Here is a 23,611-nt window from a genome sequence, read left to right on the forward strand (position 1 = left end):
TGAGATGGTTCATGTGTTTTTATTGAGAACTGTTTGTACAGAGTCAAACGCTGCTCTGCAGATCAGCAACTGAATTAAAATCACGTCTACAAATATCTGATGAATCGGAGGAAAAGTGTGAACAGACAAAAAGAGCCGAGCGGCTTCTTGGACTCCGGTGAACAGACGAGTCTCTCGGCAGAATGAAACCAGACACATCTGTTAACATGTCAGTGGTTTAAAGGTTGTTTGTCCTGTTTCTAGAGGACGTTAGTTCAACCCTGATATTTATTGAACACCTGGACCTGGAGAGTTCCCTCAGCATCAGTTCAGGTTTAGTAAAAATCTGATCAAACAAACCTGAACATCTTTTAAACAATCACAGAATTCATACAAATGAGATAAAACCTTATTATTCGTCAGAAACGAAAGTCACCGTCCTGCAGTCGCACGTCTCCTCCAATCAGAGCCTCCGTCTACACACGCTTATCTCCCAGACTCATGGGTTCACTGTGACCTTTGACCTCTGGAATCTAATCACGACATGTTCGAGTCCAAACTGGTGAAACTGTGAAGAAATTCTCTAAAGACAGATTTGAACAAAAACATTGTTTATGAGGTCGAACACCAGCGGATGGTTTGGAGATGATTTACTGACACAATCAGTTTCCGTTTTTGTTCGTCTGCTGAAACTCGTTGTGTAACTTCTCCTGAGCCTCGTAGAGTTTACGCAGCTTCTTAGTTTGACCTTTGCTCAGCTCCTTCCCCTCCGCGTCGTGCGTGGGGAAACCCTGTGCACACAACCACAAACAACTCAGCTCATCCAATCATCTGAAGTTTCTAAAATCAATATTTGAACCGAAAGGTAATAACAGGCGTGAACGAGTGACTTACCGTTTCATCAAACTTGGAATATTTGTCAGTTTCTAAACGAAACATGTCACATGGAGGGATTTTCATCTTGGCGAGCTTCGCCATCTGAAACAGGAAAAGCAGCGAGTTACTGACGAGTGATTCACTCGAGTCCGACTCCATCAGAACAACAGACGGTCTGTCGCCAGATTTCAAGCTCCAGAAACTTCTGGAAACATTGGTGAAAATGTTTTCATTTGAAAACTCGCGAGTTGTGAGAACAGAATGGAAGACTTTAGGAGAGGATGATGCAGAAACACACATCCTCTTCCTGATTGGATTCTTCACCTCCATCACATGAGGGGGAGGATGTTAAAATGAGGTTTTCTGATACAGAGGCTGGTCTGGGTTCTAACAGGAAAATGTTTTAGTGTGGACACGGAGCCACCTGACCTCTTGTTCCTGTTTCTTTCTGGCAGCTTCCTCCTTCTTCCTCTTCTTCTCTTCTTCCATCTGTGAAGGAAGAAGACCTCAGGTCAAAGACCAAACCATTTCGAGCCCAAGACCATAAGCCCAGATCTACCACCCTGATATCTTCTGAGAAACCCACTGACATGAGTCATGTTTATAAGTTTAGCAATTTCTGTTAGAGGCTGAATGTAGGAGCATAAATAAACACAAAGAATGGCAGGTGTGCAACTTTATCTATTCAATGCACAATATTCACATTAATATGAATTCATATTTTCAGCATCTGTTCAGTTCAACCACATGTTCTGCAGAGGTTCAATGGGCTTTGACTTGAATATTGAATTGAAAGAAGTCCCCTGTATTCAAAGAAATACAAGTACTTCACAGTATGAAGTTGTGCATCTTCCGCTCCTGCAAATATTCACTTTTTTAACAAAGAATGGATTCCATAAACAGAAACGCTGGAGTGCTTTTATTTAGTAAGTGGTTTTAACACTTTAAAATGCATGTTTGTGACATAAGATCAAAAGATAAATATTAAAACTCAGGTGTAAGTTAATTTTCTCTTTTTGCTTTTCTGTAAAACAAAACTTTTATCTTTCTATGACACAAACTTCTTTACAACACTTCCTGATCCGGTTTCAAAGTAAAAGCACTCCAGCGTTTCACTTTCTGAATCATTCATTTGATCTCACAGGGCTTTGATGGCTTTGATTGTTATGTCAGAGGTCAGATGTGTAGAAACCGTGAATCCTCCAGATAATCTCCTGCTGGTTTCTCACGTGGACTCACTGAGATCAGGAGATTTGATCTGGATCTGGAGATGAGTGCAGGTCTGAATAAAGTGTCTCCACTCGTCTCTTACCTTCTTCTTCTCCTCTCTCTCCTTCAGTAACGTCTCCTTGTCCACCAGTTTCACCACAGTGGGTAAACCTGTGAAACACTTCCAGTTACTGTCGAGTCACAGACACTGGTCGTACTGTGGAACTCTATCGACTCCACACTTTTAAATTCAACCTGGTTAAAAAAATATGAAACTGAACTAAAAAAATACAGACAATGCTTGATGGGTTTTAGAATATTGAAGATTCAGAAGCAGCGTTACCTTCATGATCTTCCAGTCGCACGCCGAGCTCCGGTAACGTGTCGTCCCGCACGGTGTCGCAGAGCTGCAGCAGCTCTGTCACTGTAGAGCATTTCATAACAGAGCTTCAATTAGAGAAGAAACACTGCAGGTCAAATGATCCCACCTTCCATAATGTCAAACTTAAATATCAGGAGATATAAAAGGAACAGAAAGTTCAAGTTCAGGTTCCGACCTTTCAGTTCTCTGGCGATTCTTCTGACCCGCTCTCTGAAATCCGACAGCACCGACAGATACGGCATCACCGTGCTCTCCAGCTGGAAGACAGCAGCAGCAACACTTCACACTCACAGACTCACAACAACCTGAACTCATCGGTCACTGAGCAGGAGATCGTCACACATTTCCTCCGACAATGAAAAGTGTAAACAGCAAAGTGTCACTTTACTCACGTCAATACTTTGACCTTGCCCCCCCACAGGGAAACCAACGGGATCGGATCCTTCAATCGTGCCAAAGATCTGAAGGACGAAACAACCATGAGTGAGAACCAGATCACATGAGATGAGGAGGAGCTCCGGGAGGTGGCTGGTCCGCTGCCGTGTGGTTCATCATCAGCATCGAACGTGTGGAGGGAGATGGAGGCGCTCACCTTCAGCATGTTGGTGAGATACACCGCCACGCTCTCCACCAGCAGGCGGTTGGGCCTCAGCTTGCTGCTCTTCCTGCTGGCGATGTAGCTGTTGCTCTGGTTGACCAGCTGTCTCATCTCCTCCATGGCGGTGCGGGTGTCCATGTTGTCGCACAGCGCCTCGTGCACGGCCGACTTCCTGTCGAAGAAACTGGACGACACGAGCAACCAGTGCTTTGAGTCTCAAACTGGTTTTTAACTGGATTAAATGAGGTGTGTGCAGGTGAATCTCAGCAAGTTCATTCAGAGGTTCAGTGAATAATACAAATAAATAATAATAACAAAGCAGCTCCCTGTTAAACTCAGTGTTTCTCTGATTGGCTGAGAGTCGAGCTGCCGCTATCAGCTTGCTGCCTTGATAAACCTGCTCATGCTCGATCACTCACCTGTCGTTGAGCTCCATCTCGGCCGCCTCCCACTTCTCAAAGCGACCCGTGATGTCGGTCGGAGCTCGCAGTAAGTCCTTCACATTGAGGAAGAACTCCTGGATGAAGAAGAAGATCAGAACAGATCTCAGGATTAAGTCTCTGTTGATATGATCATAAGTCGTGGATATATGGGGTTTTCCCTCTCTTTACTCAAGAGCCCCTGCTTGTGCTCTAACTGTGGGCTTGTACTCAGATATTTGAATGCTTGGACAGATTTCCTAAGCTTCAGCTTCAGCTCTTCTCCTCTCTTTGCGTCTGTGCTCATCTGAAACTCACTCTGTGATTATTTCTCTTGGATTTGTTTGTGCAGTAAGTCTGTGAGAACTCCTCAACCAATAGAAAGAAAGGTGTAGTGATGACAAGTAGAGGAGGAGAGCAGCTGGAGCCCTGAGTGGAAACGCAGCTTGAGCACAAGCTGCAGTGATTTGAGTGCAAGCGCAGTTATTTCTGCTGTGGGCACCAGTGGCTGTTGGCACCAGGCCTGAACAGGAGCTTGAATCCACCTACATTCAGAAACTTCTCGTACTGGACGGCCGACTCCATGGTGTTGGACGAGTAGTCCAGCGTGTCTTTCCAGGAATGCATCAGGAAAGCCAGGCGGAGCTGTCGCGCTGCAGGAGGAGGAGCAGACGTTTATCTGACAGCAACAAACCATCTGCTGGTTGTCGAGCTTCTTCTCTCTACAGACTCTAAACAATAGAAACAAGATAAGATCTCTGCTGGAGCTTCAGAGGAGCAGGCCTGGGGTCAGGGTTCTGTGACCGTTCACCGGGGAATCACCTGTGTTCTTTGCCAACGCGTCCTTAATGGTGATGAAGTTCTTCAGAGACTTGGACATCTTGCAGCCTGCGATGGTCAGGTGTCCGGTGTGCAGGAAGTACCGCACCCAGCAGTCGTTATCAAAGAAAGCCTGAGAGGGAAGACACCCACAAACATCAGTGTCTGTACTTTACTTTACAGGAAGAGGCTTTTAAAGGGACACACCGACACACACAGACACACACAGACACACACCTCAGACTGAGCCAGCTCGTTGTCGTGATGAGGGAATCGCAGATCGAATCCCCCCCCGTGGATGTCCATGGACTCTCCCAGGATCGACCCGGCCATGGCCGAGCACTCGATGTGCCAGCCAGGTCGTCCCTATGGCAACATCCAAAAGATAAAACATTATTTTTGATAAATCGAGATATGATAAAAGCTGATGAGTTTTAATCTGCTGTCAACCAAACACAAACAAAACCATGTGACCTGTGCAGTGGAATCGATTCGACTCTAACCAGCGGACACCTTCCTCTTAGAGGAGTTAAATGAGCTGATGTTGCTGCTGCTCTTCAAACCTCAGATGAACGGATCAGAACCTCCTCCTGTGACCCTCTGAGCTCTCACCTTGCCCCAGGGAGAGTCCCAGGACGGCTCCCCTGGTTTGGAGGCTTTCCACAAGGCGAAGTCGTTCTGGGACTTCTTCTCACTCAGTCGGTCGGCCGAGATGCTCAGGTCACCTGCAGGGCCGGAGAGGAGGAGGAATCAGAAGAGACCAGCATGACTCTGACCTCAGTCACATGAAGATAACACAAAGAGTCAAAGAATGATCCATCTTCATCTTTATATTAAGATTTGAACAACACCACAGGAGATAAATGAAGTTAAAGAGAAAACACAGATTTACACTCGAGATACCGACGTCTCTCTGTTTTTAGCTAAAGTCAATAAATAATTTGAAAGGGTTTTTAACTCCAAAGGTTCTACACGTTAGAGTTTGAAGAAGTAAAGGTGAATTCTATTATTTTTCCACTTGTCACCATCGGTTGTAAATGTCTGTGTGTAAATGGACATTTCCTGGACTGTGATAGTTTTACTCAATAGAGAACATCCCTGCTGGAGACGACCGGACCGATTCTAAACTTTACATTCACACACATGTTTAACACTGTGGGGCTCAGTTTGAAAAATGAATTCCCCTTTAACATCTATCAAAGGAAAGGTGTGGATGTACCTTCTCCCTCTTGCAGAGCTTTCTGATCCCCGACGGCCTCTGGCACCAGCTTGGCGTACGAATGCTGCTGACTGGAATCGAACTTGGACGTGTTGAAGTACACAGACCCGTTGGACTCGTACCTGAAAACATCACAAAACCAAACATAATCAAAACGAAGGCGCGGTGACGGAGTTTTTGTTCAAACAGTGACATCATCTCCTCCTCACCCGTAACCGTTTGAGACGACCTTCTTCACAAACTCCACGATCTCAGGCACGTACTCGCTGACCCGGGTGAGGACATCAGGGGGAAGAACCTGGAGGTCGCACAGAGGTGAGCATCAGTGACCACACCAGAGAGAGTTCAAACCTTCACGACTCCTGACTCCTGATCTCCACTCCTCTCTGTCTGAGCAGGACTTTAGAAACCCGTTCACTTCCCTTCCACTTACGTTCAGAGCTTCCATGTCTTTGTGGTATTCTCCCTCCCAGTATTTAGGGAGAATTGAGAAGATCGAGTTCTCTGTGACTTGACTTCCAAACTGTGTGTCCAGCCAATCGGAAAGCAGGTCTTTGGAGCTCTCCAGCAGGACCTTCAGGAGAAACAAAGACGTTTTCAGCGTTTAGCTTTTACTTAAGAAGAACGCCGGAGCGTCTGCTTCCTTCATGGCTTCTCTTTCTCATCCTGACATATTTATATTCTTTTAGTTTCTTTCAGTTTTATTCCATCACATGTTAGAAACATCATCCACACGCCAGATCCTCCTGAGAATCTCCAGTTGTTTTCTCTGGACTCTGACATTATCCAGAGCTGTTTCTCGGGGGCTTGTAGGAGAAACTCCGGAGAAACGTTTATAAATCATATTCTTAATTTTGTCAAATGACAGGAAATATAAAAGATCATTTAAATGTCATAATTCAACACTGGAAATATAATTTAAAAAGCAATGTCATTTTCAAATTTGGATTTAGAGGAATTGAGGAGTGCTGAGTGTTACCTGGGCCAGAGGCTGCACCTCCTCGGCGCCGCTCTCCATCGCGGCCTGCAGAGGCTTCAGGGCGGCAGTGACCGCGGCGTCCAGCCGCTCCAGCATCTGCTTCTTGTCTGGGTCGGTGGTCGCAGCCAAGAGAACCTGGAAGGGCTGGAAACAGAAAAACAGAAACACGTCACACACGACAGGATCATGACTGAGATCCGTGCTTCAGAGGCAGCGACGCAGAGCCTCTCACAGAGCGGCGTGAGGAAGCAGAGGTGAACAGAACACAGAGCGGCCTGAGGAAGCAGAGGTGAACAGAACACAGAGCGGCCTGAGGAAGCAGAGGTGAACAGAACACAGAGCGGCCTGAGGAAGCAGAGGTGAACAGAACACAGAGCGGCGTGAGGAAGCAGAGGTGAACAGAACACAGAGCGGCATGAGGAAGCAGAGGTGAACAGAGCACAGAGCGGCCTGAGGAAGCAGAGGTGAACAGAGCACAGAGCGGCCTGAGGAAGCAGAGGTGAACAGAGCACAGAGCTGCGTGGGGAAGCAGAGGTGAACAGAACACAGAGCGGCGTGGGGAAGCAGAGGTGAACAGAACACAGAGCGGCGTGAGGAAGCAGAGGTGAACAGAACACAGAGCGGCGTGAGGAAGCAGAGGTGAACAGAACACAGAGCGGCTTGAGGAAGCAGAGGTGAACAGAACACAGAGCGGCTTGAGGAAGCAGAGGTGAACAGAACACAGAGCGGCGTGAGGAAGCAGAGGTGAACAGAACACAGAGCGGCGAGAGGAGGCAGAGGTGAACAGAACACAGAGCAGCCTGAGGAAGCAGAGGTGAACAGAACACAGAGCGGCGTGAGGAAGCAGAGGTGAACAGAGCACAGAGCGGCCTGAGGAAGCAGAGGTGAACAGAACACAGAGCGGCGTGAGGAAGCAGAGGTGAACAGAACACAGAGCGGCATGAGGAAGCAGAGGTGAACAGAACACAGAGCGGCGTGAGGAAGCAGAGGTGAACAGAACACAGAGCGGCGTGGGGAAGCAGAGGTGAACAGAACACAGAGCGGCGTGAGGAAGCAGAGGTGAACAGAACACAGAGCGGCTTGAGGAAGCAGAGGTCAACAGAACACAGAGCGGCGTGAGGAAGCAGAGGTGAACAGAACACAGAGCTGCGTGGGGAAGCAGAGGTGAACAGAACACAGAGCGGCGTGAGGAAGCAGAGGTGAACAGAACACAGAGCGGCGTGAGGAAGCAGAGGTGAACAGAACACAGAGCGGCTTGAGGAAGCAGAGGTCAACAGAACACAGAGCGGCCTGAGGAAGCAGAGGTGAACAGAACACAGAGCGGCGTGGGGAAGCAGAGGTGAACAGAACACAGAGCGGCGTGAGGAAGCAGAGGTGAACAGAACACAGAGCGGCGTGAGGAAGCAGAGGTGAACAGAACACAGAGCGGCTTGAGGAAGCAGAGGTGAACAGAACACAGAGCGGCTTGAGGAAGCAGAGGTGAACAGAACACAGAGCGGCGTGAGGAAGCAGAGGTGAACAGAACACAGAGCGGCATGAGGAAGCAGAGGTGAACAGAACACAGAGCGGCGTGGGGAAGCAGAGGTGAACAGAACACAGAGCGGCGTGGAGCGACCACTAGTGAATAAACAGATACAGAACTAGTGAGTCTGGAGGAGAAAGGGGGCGGAGACTTGGGCAGGTACAAAGTGAGTCCTCAGCCACTGCTCTGTTGTCTCTGTCTCCCGTCTCCTGAGGTAGTTTATTACTTCTGTGTGGAAGTTGAACTCACGGCTCTGGCACTCAGGACGTCCTGAAGGATCTGAGCAGCTGTCGGCTGCTTCTCCTTGTATTGGTCCAGGAGGTGGTTCTGTCGGGCCCGTTTAATGATCTGGCAAAAAAATACAAGAATGAAGCCCAGGTAAACATAATTACAAATAAATTAAGACAAATCCGTCCTGATAATGGACTTTAGACACAGATGCTCATATCAAACCTTTTTAATGCTTTTGAAGGAAGCATATATCTAAACAAAAACCATCAAACATGCTGAGATATCACAAGAGCCTGTGAACATGCTGCCTCAGAGGAATGAATAGGATCCAGTGAAGCAAAGTGAATCCACACTCACTTTGTCGTCGATGTCTGTGATGTTGATGCAGTAGAGGACGTCGAACTTGAAGTAGTCCCTGAGGATCCTGCGCAGAATATCGAATGATATGTAGGATCTGAAGAGGGAGAAATCATTTCTGTTAAACAGACAAACTTGTGACTCTACTCTAAGTTATAGTAGTAATTCATAAGGAGTTGACCTGGCGTGTCCCATGTGTGAGGCGTCGTAGACGGTGGGTCCACAGCAGTACCACGTCACCTTGTTCCCCTTCTGAGGAACAAACGGCTCCTGAAACATCCAGACAACAGATCAGAAATCAGATATCTTCTTTACCTGTGTGTTTCTGGAGCTGGAACCATTCCAGTTGAACCTATATTCCTAAAAATAATAAACCTAATAACTCTGATCAAAAGAAAATGAGGACATCAGGTTTATGATTCAACATCTGTGATGGTTTTACAGTTTTCAGGGTTTCACCCGTCAAGAGAAAAGTGACCATCGACAAACTTTGATCCAAACTGACGTCGAACACAGAGTCAAACCAAATAAATGGTCTTTTTAATCAGAAGGTCTGTTTCCTGGGGAAAATGAGGATTTGAAATGTGCCTCTCACTCTCACGTACCTTCGCTCTGGTCAGACTGTTGTAGAGCAGAAGCTGTGGAACATCTGTCCCTGCTGGTGGAGACCAGGGAGGCTGAACCCGCTTTGCCTTCACTGTGAAAGTGACACAAACACAAAAACACATTATATAAGGAGAAAACATTTATTAAAAATCACTTTGATTCACTGTTTGTTGTTTTAAATACAAGAAATTAAAGCATTTACATGCAAATCTGAAAATATCTGAATTTAGAAACTCTATCAAAACAGATGCAGCTCAAGCGATTATGGCTTTGCAATATTATATCACGATAAATTAATTTAATACGTCCACATTGATATTTATCTCAATCAATGATGACTTCAGAGTTGAAAGACTGATGTTTTGCACCAGAGTGAAAGTTGTGGTTAAAGCCAGGGGACACACACATCGTACACAAACAGACACACACACATCAGGGATATCAATTGATATCACTTGATGATTAGATATTGTTTCTAAACTCAAAACAATATCCAGTTTCCAGAAAACGGTTCAGGTCTGTGTTTCTTCAACATGTTCTTCAGTTTCTCTCTGAGTCTGGATCATCGGTCCCAGCTGTCACGCTGCTCTGTTTGAACAGTGATAAACTGAGCTTCAAGTTCCAGTCCTCAAACACAGCGACTCACAGGAAAAGAGAAAGTTCAAACTGAGTTCATTCAAATGTCTGTAACACGAGCTGCAGGTTAGAGATGACTCAGCACTAATCGACGAGGCTTTCTCAGGGAGCTCGGACAGCCGCGAGACCGAGAACACGTCGTTCATGCCTTCAGCCGTCTACTCACTGCTGCTCTGAGGGGGGACGTCCGGCTGCAGGGCGGCTACGTGTCTGTACCAGCGCAGAGCGTGGACATGCTGGGGGTCTGGGGGCCTGTGGAGGAGCCTAAAGGCTTCGTGGTCGGCCTGGGAGAAGCTGAACCCAGCCAGGTAGCTGCGTGAGGCTAGGAAGTCATTCAGGGCCACGGCCAGCGTGGCCTCCTCATGTATCTGTAGCAAGAAGCCATAGTCACAGGCTGCAGAAACAAGAGGGCAAACGTGCGCACAGAATTACAGACCAGGCCACAACAGCCAGAGACAACAACACTGACAGGCTGGATCACCACAGACCAGGATCGTTACAAACACTGAGAACAGCAAGTCAGCACATTCTCAACTCAATGATGTTAAAAAGGTCAAACTGAAAACTACAGATCATGAGTCATCAACTCCTGGTGTCCATAAAAAACAGACATGCACAGTTAACTGAGTAATATTTCTGTTGGATACGACAGGACACATGAAAGTGATTCTGAGTTTCCTCCTGTTCCTACAACGTCCTGCTCTCTGGACTGAGTCAAATGAGAAGTACTGGGATTCTTCTAGCAACAGGGACAATGATGAGGCTCTGACAGGTGAGTCACATGACCAGCGGGGGTCACATGGTCTCCGGCCTTGGTCATCAGCCTGACTGGGATTCAAGGACAAACTAATAAATAGAGAAACACAACAAAAGAAATCCAAAATCCTTTTGTTCAGATCAAAAAACGATTCTCTGGAATTTTCCAAACACGTGCGGTGAAATCCTCAAACTCCACAGAGTCGACAATTACCTTCTGAGAAGGACGTCAGTACTGAGACTGACAGAAGAGTCGCACAGAGCGACGCTGCGACTGAAGTGAAACCACAGAGCGACGGCAGGAGGACGGAGGAGACGTGAAACCACAGAGCGACGGCAGGAGGACGGAGGAGACATAGAACCACAGAGCGACGGCAGGAGGGCAGAGGAGACGTAGAACCACAGAGCGACGGCAGGAGGACGGAGGAGACGTGAAACCACAGAGCGACGGCAGGAGGGCAGAGGAGACGTAGAACCACAGAGCGACGGCAGGAGGACGGAGGAGACGTAGAACCACAGAGCGACGGCAGGAGGGCAGAGGAGACGTAGAACCACAGAGCGACGGCAGGAGGACGGAGGAGACGTGAAACCACAGAGCGACGGCAGGAGGGCAGAGGAGACGTAGAACCACAGAGCGACGGCAGGAGGACGGAGGAGACGTAGAACCACAGAGCGACGGCAGGAGGACGGAGGAGACGTGAAACCACAGAGCGACGGCAGGAGGGCAGAGGAGATGTGAAACCACAGAGCGACGGCAGGAGGACGGAGGACAAGTGAAACCACAGAGCGACGGCAGGAGGACGGAGGAGACGTGAAACCACAGAGCGACGGCAGGAGGATGGAGGAGATGTGAAACCACAGAGCGACGGCAGGAGGACGGAGGAGACGTGAAACCACAGAGCGACGGCAGGAGGGCAGAGGAGATGTGAAACCACAGAGCGACGGCAGGAGGACGGAGGACAAGTGAAACCACAGAGCGACGGCAGGAGGGCAGAGGAGATGTGAAACCACAGAGCGACGGCAGGAGGACGGACAAACTGAAGACTTGATGCTCTTGAATGATCCACAAATGTTTGAACATGAGACAGAGGTGAATGTGTTGCTTGTCTCTTCTAGAGCTCAACTTGAGGTGTGGACAGACAGCAGCTCTGTGTCCACTCCACATGTCTTTGCTCATTATGCAGCTGGTTTGTTTGCAGGGTTCAAAACCCTCTGGACAGATTCCCACGCAGCTTGGATGTGATGCAGCTCAGTGAAGAACTGACCACATCCGGCTGCAGAATCTGGATCAGGGGGCAGATCCAACCCCTGCAGCCTCAGAGCATCCTGACCCCCCCCCCCCCCCCCTGGTGGTTATGAACGTGTTAAGGAATTATGAATCAGCTGCTGATCTGTTGTGAGAAACACATCCACTGTCTTCATCACAGGTCAAACCAGAGGGCAAAGGTCAGAGCCAATCAAAACACTTAACGCGTGGGATTCATTAATAAAACCATGTTCACTGAAACACTCAGAACCCTCAGGCTCTGGTCGGTTGTCCTGTGAGTGTCTGTCGGTTCCTCGCGGTCAGTTTATTGTGGGTTTAAACGGCAGCTTTTGAAAAGGGGCTTCGGTGTGTGACTGGCTGACAGGGTTAGCTTAGCGGCTAACGGAGCTAACGTCAGCTCCCGGTGGGACCGCGCGTGGGAAACACGTTAAACCTGTCGCTGCCTCTGCGTCAGTTTCCTGTGAACGCGATGAAGCGTGTTTCTGTACCTGGATCTGCGGCGGACGACATCACAGCTGAGGTTCGATGCTGATGCAACAATAACGTGTCCGGAAGAAGAAGAAGAAGAAGAGGAGGGTGTTACATGCTAACAGCAGGAACCGGAACCAATGCGTTCGATCAACACAGCTGGGGGGACGCAAATGACAGGCGGACCGTGGAGCCCGGAAGTGTGTGACTTGTGTTTTGAACGAGCAGCGGAACTTGAGACTGGACAGCATCTGAGTTCAAGAGGGATTCGAACGTTGCTGGGGAAATGTCGCACTTTAAAGATCACGTGGACAAACTGACCCGCGTCTACGAGCGTTACACCGAGTACGTGAGGAGGAACCCGGCCGCCACGGCCCAGCTGGAGTCCACCGTGAGGACCATGTCCTATCTGATCGCAGGTCCCACCTCTTCATTCTAACTGCACCACATGTCCCACAGCCCAGAGCTCGAGCTGCACTGGTCCCACTGGGGGAGGCACTGGTCCCACTGGGGGGAAGCACGAGAGAGGCAATAGGCACCATAAGTCATAATAAGTCCTACTTGATAGTTAGGAATATGATCAATATGAATGAATTAAACTGAAGATGATATCAGAAGTTTTAAAACATTAGGAGAAAATCAAAGAGTCATGATTTGTTCATGTGCATTAATAATAATCTGGATCAACACGACTGAACTGAGCTGAGTTGTGTTCACATGAAGAAGAAGTCAGTTAAATCCTCATCATCAGTAAACAGTGTGTTTAGTGATCACACACTTAAAGCCTTTATTAAACCACCTGTCAGTCACAGTCCAGTTGATCTGATGTCATTTCACAGATTCACACGAGTTCAGATGTTAAAGTGAAACGAGTGATAACAGGAGACTCTTGTGTTTCAGGGCGATTTGCTGATTCCCATGAAATATCTGAACTGGGTGAGTGAAGCTGAATGTTCTGTTTTCTGTCTTTACAGTTAAATAGAATCATTATAAACTGAGTGGAGATCAGTTTCTGCACATGAGTCAGCAGCTGCTCAGATGGGTCCTGTTTAATCACAAGGTGAACCTCATCTCCACGGCCTTGTGTCCTTTTCAGTTTACTCGGCCTCCAACCTCCTGGTTCTGTTCAACGACAGCATTCTGCGTAAAGGGCTGAGATGTTCCCTCCCTGCGGTGAGTTCCTCCAGATGTTCTTCACCTTCACCTCACATCTCAATCACCACACAAACAAACGCCCCTGAGAGAGAGAGGCTTCTCAGTTATGGCGACAGAATTCAGAGTTTCCCTGAAGGAACGTGTTGGAGCTCCACCCACAGGGACAAGTCACAGTCAGCAGGAACCACATGCAGTAATAAGTACATCCACAAATACAAATACATCACAATGATTCAGTTGAATGGCCAATGGCAAATCTATTCAGTGCATGTTGGCAGATTGAATCAGACAGAAGCAGGAAACCTCCCTGAACCTCAGGCCTTCCTCCAGGTCCTGACCTTGTGCAGGGGATGAAGGTCATTAGGGGCCGAGGCAGCTGGTTCTTATTTGTGAGGGTAGGTGACAGGCACCAGCAGATAAAAGAGAAAGTAAGAACACATCTGACAAAACAGGAATAAAGCTTCTGATAAAGTATTAATTCATTAAAACAGCGACCAACAGGATCGTGATCAGGGTCGTCAGTGAACTTATGAAATGACCCCCCCCCTCCCCCACATGCTGCTCATTAGTGAACAGGACAGATTACAGAGGTGAAATGACCCCCCCCCCCCTCCCCCACATGCTGCTCATTAGTGAACAGGACAGATTACAGAGGTGAAATGACCCCCCCCCCCCCCCCCCACATACTGCTCATTAGTGAACAGGACAGATTACAGAGGTGAAAGGTCGCCGCTCTGGGCCGATCCAGAGGAGGAGACGAGGACCTTAGATAAACCTCTGACCTCCACATGTTGTGACCTGGAGTGTGAAAGTCTTCAGGTAGTGTCAGTTGAGATGTTGTGTTGTTCCTGTGTGAAGGTTTGTGTGTCTCTGTCCAGACTGTGTCTCAGCAGAGACTCCAGACCTGGCTCTCGGTGCTGGAGTCCGTGGAGGTCTTCCTGGAGATGGGAGCCAGCAAGCTGTGGGGGGAGGTCGGCCGCTGGCTGGTGATCGGACTCATTCAGATTTTTAAGTAAGTTTCAAAACTTGTGAACTTTAGTTTAAATTGTCACAAAGCAGCAGCTCTGAAACCAGTTCATGTCCGGTAGTGTGTGTGTGTGTGTTATGTTTAATTGTTGCACATCCTCGTGGCCACTAAGCATGACTATGAAGTATTTGTTGACCTTTGACACACAACACAGAGTGCTTTGATGTTTTTATGCTTAAATGTGTCACGTATGCGATTTGCTTCAGATTTTGGAATATTAATAATAATAATTCAAAAGAGTAAAGAGGGAGGAGTCTCGTGCTTCATGTTTCCCTCTGACATCACCAGGACAATCTTTCGCTTCGTTCTTCTTCTGTGGTACAAATCCGGGATCCAGACTTCCCCCCCCATAATCCCCCTGGACAGAGGGGCGGAGCCTGGTAGTGAAGGTCAGTTCTATAAAACTGACCATGACCTAAGGCCACAACTTGTGTGTTCAAAGTGTGTAGAAACAAGTTGTGTGTTTCTTGTTTCCCTCCTCTCGTCCACAGACGAGGACGGCGAGCTGGAAGAGGCGACCTGCTTCGTGGGTCAGAGGTCAGGACGAGTCATCAGGCCGCTGGGCACCGGTGAGACCACGTTACAGTAGTTTGATGTCGTTGTTGCTGTCAGTCACTTAACGCCCCCCCCCCCCTCTCTCGTGGCAGGCCCGTCCCTGCAGGCCCGGCTGTGGGGAGCACCGAGTCAGAAGAAGAGCAGCGGCAGCTTGAAGGAGAAGCTCCAGAGCAAACCCACCGTGCTCCGGCTCCAGGAGAGCATCGCCGAGACGGTGTACATCGGACGGCCGCTCGTCCACCGTATCCTTCACTAGCTCCTAGAAGGAAAGACTCCTGAGAACTTCAGGATTCCTTCAATTCATCCTAGTCTGCATCAAAATGCTGGAAGAGAAATTGCAGCCGTGCACGAGAGAAGACTCAGACGCTGAACTTTACAACAGGAGATTTAGTATTTAGATTTAAGTCTCTGGAGGTTTTCACAGGATCTTGTTTTTCTCAGAGGTGAAGAGTGTGGGTGAGAGAGAGAGAGAGGGAGAATGTTTCAGTGTGTGCGTAAGTGTGTGTGTTAGTGCGTGTGCCTGTCCAGAGATGGAATGATGACGACTGTTTCACATGAGAAGTGAAATGAGAGAATCATTCATTTAAAAATTCCAAATTGAAAAAACAGCACAGAAGGAAAATGTAATAAACTAATAGATACAAAATGTAGAATAAATCAGATAAAATAGAAATGCAATTTACAACATAAGTGCAATATAAAGAAAAAAGTTGTGTAATTGTGCAATTTTTAATTATTTTATATACAATATGTGAAAATATGTGAGGGAATCGACTCAGGAAAGAGTGAAATGTTCATTTATATGTTTTTGTTCTTTTACTCAAAACCAACAAATTACTTTTATCCCCAGAACTCAATTATTCAATGTCTCTGATATTGTCAGAAAAGTCTTAAATGAACAATAACTCATGACAAATTAAAACTCAATCGAAGTCTAAATCTTTAATCGGAGTTAAAAAATGAAGCCATCAGAGTTTATTCCATGTGTTTGAGGTTCTGTTGCATTTATCAGCTTCTGAGTAGAAACAGGTTGGAAGTGTTTCCTTAAATCTGACCTGTGGTCAGTGCTCTGCCTCGCACTCTGTGGGAAACAGTCCTGGAAGCCGTGGATCGTCTCCGGTGTCCTGGAACTCTCCAGGTGACTAACTTTCTAAATATAGAACTTTTATATTACATCATATATCATATCTGTTCTTCCCACGCAGACACGGGGAGAACATGCAAATCTAGAGCTCTAGAGATAATGGAGGATTTTCTTTTGAAATAGTTTGGCGTCTGTTGTTGTTCATGCAGACGTTCTACGTTAATTGTTCTGTTGAGTCGTTTTTCTTTGTTGTAAGATAATCTGCTCTGAACCAAGCCCCATAATAAGGGCCCTGAAGCTTTCATGCAAAACTTGAAGGAATTCAAGACGCGTCGCATTCATGAGAATCCGACGACCGGCCGCCCGGAGGCAGAGCCGTCATAAATCACAGATCGTGAGGAGCGACTCAGAGAATCGTCCTGAGGCCGAAGCTGCAGTCAGAGAAACTCACTCGTCTACTGAGCTGCCAGCTGCAATGTTTATGAAGCAAAGTTCAGAAACATTGCATCAGGTCGTCCTTCTCCTGCTTGTGTCTCTGAAAACCCCCAAACGAGTCCCGTGAACAGTTGAATGAAACGAGTCTGATGCTCTTTCCTCTTCCCTCTTTCCTCTTTCCTCTCTCCTCTTCTCTTCCCTCTTCCCTCTTCTCTCTTCTCTCTTCCCTCTTTCCTCTTTCCTCTTTCCTCTTCTCTCTTCTCTCTTCTCTCTTCTCTCTTCCCTCTTCCCTCTTTCCTCTTTCCTCTTTCCTCTTTCCTCTTCCCTCTTCCCTCTTTCCTCTTCCCTCTTTCCTCTTCCCTCTTCCCTCTTCTCTCTTCTCTCTTCTCTCTTCCCTCTTCCCTCTTTCCTCTTTCCTCTTTCCTCTTCCCTCTTTCCTCTTCCCTCTCTCCTCTTCTCTCTTCCCTCTTTCCTCTTTCCTCTTCCCTCTTTCCTCTTCCCTCTCTCCTCTTCTCTCTTCCCTCTCTCCTCTTCCCTCTTCCCTCTTTCCTCTTCCCTCTCTCCTCTTCTCTCTTCCCTCTCTCCTCTTCCCTCTCTCCTCTTCCCTCTTCCCTCTTTCCTCTTCCCTCTTCTCTCTTTCCTCTTCCCTCTCTCCTCTTCTCTCTTCCCTCTCTCCTCTTCCCTCTTCCCTCTTTCCTCTTCTCTCTTTCCTCTTCTCTCTTTCCTCTTTCCTCTCTCCTCTTCTCTCTTTCCTCTTTCCTCTTCTCTCTTCCCTCTCTCCTCTTCTCTCTTCCCTCTTCTCTCTTTCCTCTTCCCTATCTCCTCTTCCCTCTTCCCTCTTCCCTCTTCTCTCTTCCCTCTTCCCTCTTCCCTCTTCCCTCTTCTCTCTTTCCTCTTTCCTCTTTCCTCTTCCCTCTTCCCTCTTTCCTCTTTCCTCTTTCCTCTTCCCTCTTCTCTCTTTCCTCTTCCCTCTTCCCTCTTTCCTCTTTCCTCTTTCCTCTTCCCTCTTCTCTCTTTCCTCTTCTCTCTTTCCTCTTCCCTCTTCCCTCTCTCCTCTTCTCTCTTCCCTCTCTCCTCTTCCCTCTTCCCTCTCTCCTCTTCTCTCTTCCCTCTCTCCTCTTCTCTCTTCCCTCTCTCCTCTTCCCTCTTTCCTCTTTCCTCTTTCCTCTCTCCTCTTCTCTCTTCCCTCTCTCCTCTTCCCTCTTCCCTCTTCTCTCTTTTCTCTTCCCTCTCTCCTCTTCCCTCTTCTCTCTTCTCTCTTCCCTCTTCTCTCTTTCCTCTTCTCTCTCTCCTCTTCTCTCTTCCCTCTCTCCTCTTCCCTCTCTCTCCTCTTCTCTCTTCTCTCTTCCCTCTTCCCTCTTCTCTTTTTCCTCTTCCCTCTCTCCTCTTCCCTCTTCTCTCTCTCCTCATCTCTCTTCCCTCTTCCCTCTTCTCTCTTTCCTCTTCTCTCTTCCCTCTCTCCTCTTCCCTCTTCCCTCTTCCCTCTTCCCTCTTCCGTCTTCTCTCTTTCCTCTTTCCTCTTCTCTCTTCCCTCTTCTCTCTTCTCTCTTCTCTCTTTCCTCTTTCCTCTTCTCTCTTCTCTCTTCTCTCTTTCCTCTTTCCTCTTCTCTCTTCTCTCTTCCCTCTCTCCTCTTTCCTCTTCTTTCTTCCCTCTTCCCTCTTCCCTCTTCCGTCTTCTCTCTTTCCTCTTTCCTCTTCCCTCTTCCCTCTTTCCTCTTTCCTCTTTCCTCTTCCCTCTCTCCTCTTCTCTCTTCCCTCTTCCCTCTCTCCTCTTCCCTCTTCCCTCTTTCCTCTTTCCTCTTTCCTCTTCCCTCTCTCCTCTTTCCTCTTCCCTCTCTCCTCTTCTCTCTTCCCTCTCTCCTCTTTCCTCTTCCCTCTTCCCTCTTCTCTCTTTCCTCTTCTCTCTTCTCTTTTCCCTCTTCCCTCTTCCCTCTTCTCTCTTTCCTCTTCTCTCTTTCCTCTTCTCTCTTTCCTCTTCTCTCTTTCCTCTTCCCTCTCTCTCTTCCCTCTTCCCTCTTCCCTCTTCCCTCTTCCCTCTTTCCTCTTTCCTCTTCCCTGTCTCCTCTTCTCTCTTCCCTCTCTCCTCTTCCCTCTTTCCTCTTCTCTCTTCTCTCTTCTCTCTTCCCTCTTCTCTCTTTCCTCTTCTCTCTCTCCTCTTCTCTCTTCCCTCTCTCCTCTTCCCTCTCTCCTCTTCCCTCTCTCCTCTTCTCTCTTCCCTCTCTCCTCTTCTCTCTTCTCTCTTCCCTCTTACCTCTCCTCGTCTCTCTTCCCTCTCTCCTCTTCCCTCTTCCCTCTTTCCTCTTCTATCTTCCCTCTCTCCTCTTCCCTCTTCTCTCTTCTCTCTTCTCTCTTCCCTCTTTCCTCTTCTCTCTTCCCTCTTCCCTCTCTCCTCTTCTATCTTCCCTCTCTCCTCATCTCTCTTCCCTCTTCTCTCTTCCCTCTTCTCTCTTCCCTCTCTCCTCTTCCGTCTTCCCTCTTCCCTCCAGCTTCGCCGTCCTGAACGAAAGCCGATTTGAGAATCGCTGGGAGCGAGTGGAGATGAGGAGGAGAACGTTCCTCCTGCTCTACTACCTCCTGCGCTCACCTTTCTATGACAAGTTCTCTGAGTGAGTTTCTGTGCAGGAGTCAGCAACACACTCATTAATCAGCTGATTCATATGCTCTATTCATTATGATCAAAGTGATTGACAAGTTCATATTTTATTTGGATTATAAAAAAACAGATAAATTATAAATGATGTGACGTGATTGTGTTTCTTCACCTGCAGAGAAAAGATTCTCTTCCTGCTCCGGGTGCTCGCGGATCACGTTCCAGGAATCGGGCTCATTGCACGTAAGTTCTCAACATGACACGTCGGAGACAAAGAAAACATCATTAAAATCATGTTGTCTGTGCTGTTTGTCAGTTGTGTGTTTGTCAGTCAGCAGGAATCACCACCACTCCACTGAATATAATGAGCTCTTCTTCCTTCCACCCAGTTTCAATCCATCTGTTCAGCGGTTGTTGTGAGAACCGGGAGTAACAGCTGCTTCTGTCCTCAGGTCCTCTGATGGATTATCTCCCCACCTGGCAGAAGATCTACTTCTACAACTGGGGATAAAACCGGACTGGGTTTCGGATCTTGTGATTTGATGGAGATGTTCTGGGGCAGCGGTGATGAAGGACGTTGGGGGTCGTCTCTCCAGGTTCAGCCACAGATTCCTGCTGTAATTCCCCAGTAACCAGAGAAAACGCTGTGGAGACGACTTCCACGGCTGCACCTTCTTCTAACAACACTTCCTGTTTCCTGTCAGAGATGAAACGCGACCACCCTGACGACTTCTCAGAGAATCTGATTGGTTCTCTCCGACACTACAAAGAGGTTCAGCGAACGAGGACCAGATTTCCTCTAAGACCTGAATAATCGAGTTCTTGATTTACTCACGTCTGTGTGATGAAGACACAGATGGAGCTGTTTTTATTGTCTTGTTTCATTATCTCTATTCTTGCCTGAAGCTCTGTCAGTGATTTGTCTGTCGTTCGTTTGCTGAGAGAAAACTTGACACCGATCAGCAGCAAGTGATGAGTTCACCAGCAGATCAGAAGAAGCTGCAGAGTGTCAGGGTCAAACGGAAGAAGACAGGAGGAGGGAGAGTTTTCTTCATTTGCATTTCAAGAATAAAGTAGAACTGAATCAGATGTTATATAATCTAATGAGGTCGTTTGTTTTCTCAAATGTTCGATTTGAATCTTGAGGTAAATCTCGACATGCTCAGATTTGTTTTGACTCTTTGGATTTGTCCTCTGGTCATTTGTACGTCTCTGCGTGAGGGACACTCAGCGTCCAGATTGTCAAACGTCACTGAACTCAAAACCCGTCAGACACAAAGTGCAGGTGGTGACTCAGGTTTTTATCCAGACAACTTGTGTGTATCAGTCAATGACTTGAAGGCAGCGGAGGTTTTAAATCTTTATTAACATACTGAATACGTTTCTTTTTGTAGCCTACAAATAAATAGTTGAATGTTTCATCCTTTCAATCTGCGTTGTTGGTCATTTCTTGTGGGGAACAGTCATGGAAAATCGTTCTATAAGTTGTGCGTTTCACGCGTCAGTACAGTGGGATGGTGTTCACTTGCATGCGACCTGGTCAGTGTTACACAGGAACTGAACTGGTTCTTTTTCTTTTCATCGGCCAACATGTCTGAAAATGTAAACTGACGACATCGGCCTTTCAAAATAAAAGGTTAGTCTGAGGAGGGAGGGAAACCGGCAGCCTCCACTGAACGTGATGAGCTTCAGTGATTCAGTCGGTGTCGTTGTTTAACGAGCTGGGATTCACGTCCACTTTAACACTAATCTGGGTTCAAGTTGAAATGTCCAACAAAGCACAAGTCTCCGACTCCTCCGAGCGCTTCCTGGGTTCAACCGCTCAGGAGACAAATACCCAGAGAGGACATCGGACGTTTGACTGTCCAGCCACTCAGTGAACTGAGTCCTCCCCTGAGACACAAGGATCCAGACAAACAACCGGTGGCGTCACTGAACGCTTAAAGATGAAAATATACTGTGACTTTTTTAATATCATGATAAAAACAAGAGATGAAGAATTTCATAATAATCATCAATAACAACACTTTGATTTATGTAGAAGGAATAAAATATAAAAGAGTAAACTCTTTGAAAATCTAAGACCAAAAAATCCTCGGTGGTATTTTACAACGTGACTCTAGGTTTAAAAAAAGACGACACTGCGATGGCTTCCTGTACGAAGAGAAGACGAGTCTGCTAATGAGCCAAGAAAGACTGTCCCACTGCCTGAAGGAGGGATGAGAGAGGAGGGGTCTTCCTCATGCAACTGTCTCTCCTGTGTCCCCGTGTCCCCGTCCAGACGCTCGTGGTCTTCAGGACGCTCTGCACGGGCGTCAGCTCATACGTCTCCCCCTCTCCCCCCCCCCCGTCGCCACCGATCAGTAGGAGCCGTAACGATCCTGAAGGGAAACAGAATAACTCGTGTTAGCGTCGTGGAGGCTGAAGAGCTTTGAGAATCGTTTTCCAGTTTCCTCGTCACCTGGACTCCGCCCACTCACCTGGATCGTGTTCATGACCCCGTTGGCGAGGACGGCCATCTTGCCCGCTACGCTCTTCACTCCCTGTTTGAACTGTGCGATGTCGGGGCCCGAGGGGAGCACGCCGTCATATCCAGCTGCACTCCCTGAGGAGGAGGAGGAGGAGGAGGAGGAGGAGGAGGAGGTTGTTTAAATTAATGTACAGACTCAACCTCAATTTCACCCCAGTGTAGAGGTTTGCAACTAATGCGATGAAGTGATTCAGAATCAACCGAACAATCAACCAATCCTCCATTGAATTCGTGGAGAACAAAGTGAACGTCTCTTTCTAACAAGAACGACGTGTTCTTCAGAAACCTGATGAACCTGCTTTCTGCTATTTGCTTTTCACATCTCATCAGCTTTCCTTCTGCTGCTTCATGTCACCCAGACGAGCAGGTCTTACCCTTATGGTCGCCGTCTTCTCCAAACAGGTCAGCCGAGCTGATGGAGGTGCTGTTGGACATGCTCTCCAGTCTCGTCTTAGCATCGTACTGAGGAGAGGAGATGTAAAGGTTCAGTAACAGATCCATGTTCCACACAGAAAACCTCTGCAGGATTCATTGACTGCAAAACAAAGTTGCTTCTGAACTTGAGCCCGAGCTGCTTTTAGTTTTGGTTTGAAGCTGAGAACAGAGGAGGCTTCTCACCTCGGCGGTGCTCTCCCGACCAAAGAACATGTCGGACGAGATGGCCTTTGCGTTGGCGAACTTCTCCCGGGCCTCGCTCGACACCGGAGCCGGAGCCGACACCTCAGCTTTCCTCCTGCTGGGAAGTCTGGAATAAACACGAGACCACACATCAGAGCTGCACCAACTATTTGATAGTTTTGAAATGAGAACAAATACTGAGCGTCGATGTGAATACCTCTCTCCAATTGGCTGAATACTAGAGATGGTGACCTCCTCTTTGGGGTCCTCCTTCTCCAGAGCCCAGGAGGTGGTGAAGGAGGAGCCTCCTCCCTCAGTGTCCCACCGCGATCCGAAGCCATCACCCACCGTGAACGGGTTGTCCTTATACCTGAAACATCAACACAGCAGATCTAGCTCTTTTCTTTCCCTCGTCCTGTCTGACCTGATTCTCTGTGCGTTGTGTACTTCGGCGGTCCAGACGTGAAGCCCGGCTCATCAAACATGTCCAGTTTGGAGCGAGAGGAGGATTTGGATCCAACGGGAGTTTCCTGCTCGATCACCTGCATCTCTGACATCACGGAGTGAGACACGGCACTGAAACAGGAAGAGGTGACCAGTGAGAGACGCTCTCTTTCAGGAGTCAGATACACGGTGTTATGAGACTCTTGATAATCTGCAGACACTTCAGTGGCTCTACACGACTAAAGACATGAACTCAGGACAAGGTCTGCACAATGGGGGGGAGTTTGTCTTTCACACATGAAGAACACAAGGGCAGAGGACTGGTGGGACACGTTCAGAGTGTCCAGGTGAGGGGGGGGGGGGGGATTCTGCTGCAGAGATCACGTGTTCTAGTTTTCAGCAAATCCAAACTTGTGTCGTCTCTTATCATCAAAAGCTCTTAAATCTCATCGTCTTGTACGCGAGTCTTTTTCATCACGAGATATTTAAATTATTTTAGATTTTCAGGTTTGTGTTTCAGGAACATCAACAAAACGCTGACTCATCTTCCAGATGATCTGCTTTCTTCTACTTGGGCTCTCCAGGACATTATCCAGAGTTTTTCCTCGGGCCAGCAGGAGAAACTCCGGAGACTCAGTTTATGAATTCTTCAGATGTGATCATCTCACTGATCTCAGTGTAGGTTCTGCTAGGTTACCTCCTTTGTCCGAAGCCCATGCCCAGTCTCTCGGCCTGCTCTCTCTTCTTGCCCTCCAAGTTCTTAATTTTCTTTTCCTCCATCTTCCTGTCGATCTCCAGTTCTTTGTAGGCCAAGCGCATGGACGTCACACTGCCACAGGTGAGACGGATG

At 47.8% G+C, this 23,611-nt stretch overlaps 3 protein-coding genes across 4 annotated transcripts in view; 1 reads left to right on the forward strand and 2 right to left on the reverse strand.

Moving 5' to 3' along the window:
- cars1 (cysteinyl-tRNA synthetase 1) lies at window positions 1-12,458 on the reverse strand. Of its 2 annotated transcripts, XM_062387269.1 has the most exons (23): window positions 12,344-12,458; window positions 9,999-10,226; window positions 9,196-9,287; window positions 8,772-8,860; window positions 8,591-8,687; window positions 8,252-8,350; window positions 6,481-6,624; window positions 5,935-6,075; window positions 5,711-5,799; window positions 5,502-5,623; window positions 4,895-5,007; window positions 4,520-4,648; window positions 4,286-4,415; window positions 4,013-4,116; window positions 3,464-3,561; window positions 3,039-3,228; window positions 2,839-2,907; window positions 2,622-2,703; window positions 2,408-2,488; window positions 2,168-2,235; window positions 1,285-1,344; window positions 874-957; window positions 1-770 (listed from the first exon to the last, which is right to left on the reverse strand). In XM_062387269.1, the coding sequence occupies exons 1-23, from the start codon at window positions 12,363-12,365 to the stop codon at window positions 642-644; spliced, it is 2,460 nt and encodes an 819-aa protein (XP_062243253.1). In that variant the 5' UTR covers window positions 12,366-12,458; the 3' UTR covers window positions 1-641. The 2 variants fall into 2 exon arrangements, with proteins under 2 accessions (XP_062243253.1, XP_062243332.1); XM_062387348.1 differs by lacking the exon at window positions 9,999-10,226.
- Window positions 12,457-20,599, forward strand: pex16 (peroxisomal biogenesis factor 16). Its single transcript, XM_062387780.1, has 11 exons — window positions 12,457-12,742; window positions 13,224-13,259; window positions 13,420-13,496; window positions 14,357-14,490; window positions 14,794-14,894; window positions 14,997-15,074; window positions 15,153-15,302; window positions 16,126-16,198; window positions 19,066-19,185; window positions 19,348-19,412; window positions 19,622-20,599. Exons 1-11 carry the CDS (start codon window positions 12,610-12,612, stop codon window positions 19,678-19,680), a joined length of 1,026 nt encoding a protein of 341 aa, XP_062243764.1. The 5' UTR covers window positions 12,457-12,609; the 3' UTR covers window positions 19,681-20,599.
- The window catches only part of arfgap2 (ADP-ribosylation factor GTPase activating protein 2), a 10,803-nt gene continuing 7,708 nt past the window's right edge, over window positions 20,517-23,611 (reverse strand). Inside the window, exons 10-16 of the mRNA XM_062387660.1 lie at window positions 23,459-23,590; window positions 22,765-22,893; window positions 22,535-22,687; window positions 22,318-22,444; window positions 22,074-22,161; window positions 21,650-21,774; window positions 20,517-21,550 (exon numbers count right to left, since the gene is read on the reverse strand). Coding sequence (XP_062243644.1) covers window positions 21,530-21,550; window positions 21,650-21,774; window positions 22,074-22,161; window positions 22,318-22,444; window positions 22,535-22,687; window positions 22,765-22,893; window positions 23,459-23,590 — 775 coding nt within the window. The 3' untranslated portion in view covers window positions 20,517-21,529. The remainder of the gene's footprint in view (window positions 21,551-21,649; window positions 21,775-22,073; window positions 22,162-22,317; window positions 22,445-22,534; window positions 22,688-22,764; window positions 22,894-23,458; window positions 23,591-23,611) is intronic.

The sequence above is a fragment of the Platichthys flesus genome, chromosome 1 (genome assembly GCF_949316205.1).
Source record: "Platichthys flesus chromosome 1, fPlaFle2.1, whole genome shotgun sequence".
Taxonomy (NCBI): Eukaryota; Metazoa; Chordata; class Actinopteri; order Pleuronectiformes; family Pleuronectidae; genus Platichthys; species Platichthys flesus.